The sequence below is a fragment of the Sinocyclocheilus rhinocerous genome, unplaced genomic scaffold (assembly GCF_001515625.1).
Source record: "Sinocyclocheilus rhinocerous isolate Xijiao unplaced genomic scaffold, SAMN03320098_v1.1 scaffold344, whole genome shotgun sequence".
NCBI classification, from domain to species: domain Eukaryota; kingdom Metazoa; phylum Chordata; class Actinopteri; order Cypriniformes; family Cyprinidae; genus Sinocyclocheilus; species Sinocyclocheilus rhinocerous.
Window position 1 is genome coordinate 1,534,588 of NW_015627959.1, and position 6,031 is coordinate 1,540,618.

Here is a 6,031-nt window from a genome sequence, read left to right on the forward strand (position 1 = left end):
GTATTGCAAATATAAAAACATGCCATGAGAAAATGAGTACTTGGAATCGATATTTATCAATATTATCAATATTTACTTTGTTGCATTGAAATATAAACACTGTTTAAAACTGTTAAAATACTGGGATCTTTTTTTTTTTTATGTCCCGTCTTTTCTTTTCAAAATGATCTGCTGAAAAACTGTGCCATACAAATGATCAAAGCATGTCTAGTCTCACACATTCCTAAGAGTAAATAAAGCATTAATGTGTTTTGAACACTATCTGACATCAGCATTGGGCAAATACATTCATTATGGAAGGGATACAAAGAAGTTCATGGACATTTACAGTGTAATGCAAGAGCATTTGTAATTCATTTTGTACAAACATTATTTAATGTTATGCATGAATTCAAGTCTGTTGTACTTCGTTTTCAATGTGAATTGGACCAGCAGTCAAAATTTTCTCGCTGCTATTAAAAGAGGCTAAACAGGTGAGATGCGTATGTTCCTCTGTGTACATCTGTACTTCTGCCACACTTTACAATGTCCGTGTTACACAAGTATATATAGCTAATGGAGCAGTTATAATACTAACGAAGTGTAAAAATTTTGCAACACAAAATATTTTACGTTTGTGATTATTTAAATTGGTCAGTAACCATTTAACATAAACTCTGTAATGTAAAGTTATTTTCATATGTTTACTGATGAGCCCTCTGAGAAAGACGGAAAAATAAATGTTTATAAAAGCATCCTTTGTCTCTTGTTCATTTAGGTGCGTTCATTTACGCACTCCACGTGTGTGTACTTGTACACTGTTCGACGGCCGCCAAGGGCATTAAAGAACGAAAGCGCGGAGCGCTCACAAAATTGTTAGTAATCATCACTTTGGTGTAAATCAGTGTTTCCCAACCGGGGTGCCGCGGCACCCTGACTTCTGCCACACTTTACAATGTCCGTGTTACACAAGTATATATAGCTAATGGAGCAGTTATAATACTAACGAAGTGTATAAAAATTTTGCAACACAAAATATTTTACGTTTGTGTTTATTTAAATTGGTCAGTAACCATTTAACATAAACGCTGTAATGTAAAGTTATTTTCATATGTTTACTGATGAGCCCTCTGAGAAAGACGGAAAAATAAATGTTTATAAAAGCAACCTTTGCAAATATTGTGACAAAATTAATTTTGTAGGGTGCCACAAGTTTGTTAAAATTTCCAAAGGGTGCCGCGACTAAAAAAAGGTTGGGAAACACTGGTGTAAATGACAGTTTGTAAAACGACACTTGGCCGTCTGTGTTTACCGTAGTAATACTCATCTACACGCCCCCTTCTGACTGTACTCCTACATAAAGCAGTACGCGGTGCGCTCGGCGGTGAGCAGCATGAGTCTCCACGGGAAAGCCGCTCTGGTCACCGGCGGTGCGCAAGGCATCGGAAGAGCCGTGGTGGAACATCTCCTAGAGAATGGGGCGAAGGTTTCGCTTTGACAAATTTGTTTTTAAAATGGACACTGCGGATTTATCCAATTAACTGTTGGGAAAACGTGCAAAACGTCTTAAGAATTAGTTTAGTTGTATGATTGGGGCGATTATGTTTTTATTATTATTATTATTATTATTAAATCATGCATCGTAGCGTCTTCATTTATTTATTTGCTTTAGCATTACGTTATTAATTTACTTTTTGAAAATTCAGGTTGCACTGTTAGACCTGAACCAATCTGTCAATTAACTGTTGGGAAAACGTGCAAAACGTCTTAAGAATTAGTTTAGTTGTATGATTGGGGCGATTATGTTTTTATTATTATTATTATTATTATTAAATCATGCATCGTAGCGTCTTCATTTATTTATTTGCTTTAGCATTACATTATTAATTTACTTTTTGAAAATTCAGGTTGCACTGTTAGACCTGAACCAATCTGTTGGAGAGGAATGTAAAAGTGATCTAGATGGCCAGTTTGGAGAGGATAACTGTATTTTTATCCAGTGTGACGTGACTGACGCGGGGAAACTTAAAGGTAAAATCGTAATCTTATTTGCTTAGCCTTTTAGTTAGGACATTTATCATCTTCTCTAATCTGGCATAGTTTGCAATAGTTTTCTTAGAACGAAATAATTATCCACTTTATATTGCGCACCTGTATGTGCAGCGCATCTTATTCCTAAACAATGTCTCATTGTTTGAGAAGTTAATTAGCTCGTACTAGGCATTCATAGGCCCTCAGGTTATCACTGAGATATGTTACTGGGTTTTGAAGTTTTAACACTATCAAATGTTTAGCCTATGGTTAAGTTCCTTTATTTCTCCAAGACAAGAGTTTATGGGTCGGTGGTGAAGGGATTGTTCATTCCTGTTAAACTTGTTTCTAAAAACACACTTACCATAGAGTTTAATTAAATGTTTCTTTGTGGAATGCAATTTAGGTGAGGGCACATACAGGCTGACACTGGCTGTGTTTGAAAACTAGTGAACTGATTAGGTGGACTGCTCATTTGGTTTTAATACACAGCCACTTTATACTGCTGTCAAAAGTGGCTATTGCAACTTTGTTATTAATCATTAGTTATTAATCATCAAGACATGAAAACCCTGCTGTGTTTTCTTTCATTAGATGCCTTTCAAAACACAGTAAATAAATTTGGTCGGTTGGATATTGTCATCAATAATGCTGGAATCAACAATGAGAAGAATTGGGAAAAGACCATTGAAGTAAACTTGGTGAGTTAAAAAATCATTATGCTTGAAATCATTAGAAACATCTCATGATTTAAACAGCTAAGAGTGGATCACGTTTTGTGCTTTAGGGCACAACATTCAACCACACTTCAGGATAGGAGTTACAAGTTCACAAAAAATACTCCACCCCCTGCTTCTAGCCCAAAAGATTTTACAATAGTTTATGAAGTGAAAGGAGCACCATTATATTGCAATTGTAAGCCTACATATGCACTGTATTAAATAATATACAGATCTTTAAAAGTAATCATGCTCAGCAGATTGATTTCATAATGGACATGATGCAGTATAATTATTTGTTTGTTCATAATAGCAGGCCAGTGTCAGCATAATCTCACTCATAGAAAACATCTGTTCACTATGTGCTAGCAGTTTTACACAACTGTTGTCTTCCTCAGACATCTGTCATACAGGGGACATATTTAGCACTAGAACACATGAGTAAAGAGTATGGAAAAGAAGGAGGTGTTATCATCAACGTTTCATCTATGGCAGGTAAGATACTGATAACTTTATCATGTGTCTTACATATGTGCATGTTTTTAAAAAGTTAGCCTAAATGTTCTGTAGCCTGTAAAGAGTGTTGTGCTAGGAAGGTTACATAACAGTATTTTTTTTTTTTTTGGTAATTAGCAACTATAGAATGAGTCAAATATTTGCAGCTGCTGTTGTCTCTGTTGCCAAGGATCTGTACCTACTGTTGAAAAATGACACATGCACAATTATAATGCCTAAATATAATAAATTGCATAATAAATACTGTGCATTTACTGAAGGTAAATGACTTGCTTGGTGATTAAGATGCAAAACATTTACAGAAACAAGTCATTCGGACACACCTTTTTTCTAAGAATGTAGTTTTAAATGAACTCTTGTAATATGAATAAAACAACAGGAGAACATAAAGCAAATAATAGTAGCAGTGTCACAACAGCTTGCACAATGTAGACACTTTAACCTACAATAGTGTCTGCTTTCAAATATGCAGTTTATTGTAGTTTTTGTTGTACACAAAATAAATTCATATCACTTGAAATAAACTTTAAATCACTTAAAATATATTATTGCAATTATCTACGCTCACGTGAGATGAAAAAGCAGTTTTATTCTGCATGAAGCAGGTCGCCCCTTCATGGGTGCCACCATGTTGACTACACAATGAACACAAAGTTTTACTGTGATGCAGCAGCATTTGATTAACAAACTTAATGCAGCCACACCAGTAGGTGTCAGTATTAAGTCCAAGACCACTGCATCAAAGAAGAGCCAGCATAAAGTAAGCAAGTAAGCATAAAGGAAACATTTAAACAGTTGCTGGGATATTAAAGTAGATGTGTCTCACATTAATTATTTACATTACATTACTGGGACACTCCTTACTTAGGGTGACCATGTGTCCTCTTTTTCCTGGACATATCCTGGCCAGGATTTCTAAATTGCTTAAATGTTCAGTTTCAGTTTTTGGCCTTTGTGTTCCTATTGACATGCTCTTTTACAGTCCTCATGCATTATATGTATTTGTACATGCGTTGCTTTGACCGTTCTCTGTAGATCCCACCTTCTCGCATGCCACGATTGGTCGATTACGTATAATGCCTGCACGCTATTGGTCAAACTACTTTTAAGTCATTACTTTCAGCAAGTATGAAAACAGTAGGAAAGCAAAGCCAAACCCCAGACATTTTAGGCCATTTAGAAATACGAGCCAGGACAAGTCTGGGAAAAAGAGGATGTATGCTCACCCTATACCTTACTTTCATTGTATAACCCTATCTTTTTCTGCCTTTGTGACTATTCAAACAAAAGACTAGCAAATCCAAATTTCCATATCACCAGCTTTTTACTTAAGCACCCCAAAAGATGCCAAAAAAATCCCTTGAATCATGAATCAGCAGCATATATATTATCAGGTTATCCATCTGTCATCAGATACCTGTGTTTTGGTACCATTGAGCTGTTGAGACATAGATAAACTGATTATTTTGAAGACATGAATATTATTATATAAATATATATATTGTGTATGTAAACATGGTGGATGATGAATGGTGCCTGGCTGACAGTGAACTTGTTATAACCCCCAACACGCTCCAAACAGGTTTTTAGACTTGGATTTGAAACAGTCTTTTCATTTAACTGAAAGATAAAGGATGGTTTATTTCCCTCACTGCCTCTCGGGTTTCTTTAACTAATGTAACACAGGTGATCACCCTTTTTTGTGAGTGGAACAACTCTAACTTTGTGACTACATTAATGGAATTTAGTTTCTTGTAACTGGAGATTGATTTGCTTGGGATTTTGTTGAGGAAACACTCACTTTCTCTCATTGCCCTCTCTTCTAAAGCTGGAAGTTTGATATTGTTTTTGTTTAACCCAGGGCTGTCCAAACTCGGTCCTGGAGGGCCGGTGTCCTGCAGAGTTTAGCTCCAACCCTAATTAAACACACCTGAACCAGCTAATCAAGCTCTTACTAGGCATACTAGAAACTTCCAGTCAGGTGTGTTGAGGCAAGTTGGAGCTAAACTCTGCAGGACACCGGCCCTCCAGGACCGAGTTTGGACAGCCCTGGTTTAACCACACAACACATTACATCAATTATTACCAGAAACAAACATTAAAGCAATGGTTCACCCAAAATGAAAATGTGCTGAAATGTACTCAGGCCATCCAAGATGTAGATTAGTTTGTTTCTTTATTAGAACAGATTTTTAGGAGAAATATAGCATTACATCACTTGCTCACCAGTGGATCCTCTGCAGTGAATGGGTGCCGTCAGAATGAGAGTTCAAACATCTGATAAACACATCACAATAATCCACAAGTAATCCACACGAGTGCAGTCCATCAATTAATGTCTTGTCAAGCAAAAAGCTGTGTGTTTGTAATAAGCAAATCCATCACAATGTTTTTAACTTCGGACCGTTGCTTCTGACTAGAATATGAGCCCTCCATCCATAATATTGTTTTCTCCAGTGAAAATGTTGTCTTATCTAAGTCTGAAGAGTAATATGCATACATCAAGCACTGTTTACGCAACGTGATCTCATGATAATTCGTATGTATTTTACGTAAAATGTGGTTCTATAAAAACGTACATTTACGTACGTTGCTTCTCCATCCCGAGCAGCGAGTCCAGTGTCCGTGAGCAGCAAAGCCCGCGCGCTGACTGATGCGCTCTTTACAAATTCAAATGTTGCCGCTTCAAACGATAGGTTTTACGGCAGGATGATCAAACGCTCATTGGCTCTCGCCTGCATTCGTCACAGATTGCGACATGCCGTGTTTCTGTGTTTGAATGATGC

General features: G+C 36.6%; 1 protein-coding gene across 1 annotated transcript in view; it reads left to right on the forward strand.

The window, feature by feature from the left end:
• The first annotated feature begins 1,372 nt into the window (after positions 1–1,372).
• Positions 1,373–6,031, forward strand: part of LOC107737128 (15-hydroxyprostaglandin dehydrogenase [NAD(+)]-like) — an 8,987-nt gene continuing 4,328 nt past the window's right edge. The window contains exons 1-4 of the mRNA XM_016548568.1: positions 1,373–1,465; positions 1,887–2,010; positions 2,605–2,711; positions 3,128–3,224. Of these exons, the coding sequence (XP_016404054.1) occupies positions 1,373–1,465; positions 1,887–2,010; positions 2,605–2,711; positions 3,128–3,224 (421 nt within the window). The remainder of the gene's footprint in view (positions 1,466–1,886; positions 2,011–2,604; positions 2,712–3,127; positions 3,225–6,031) is intronic.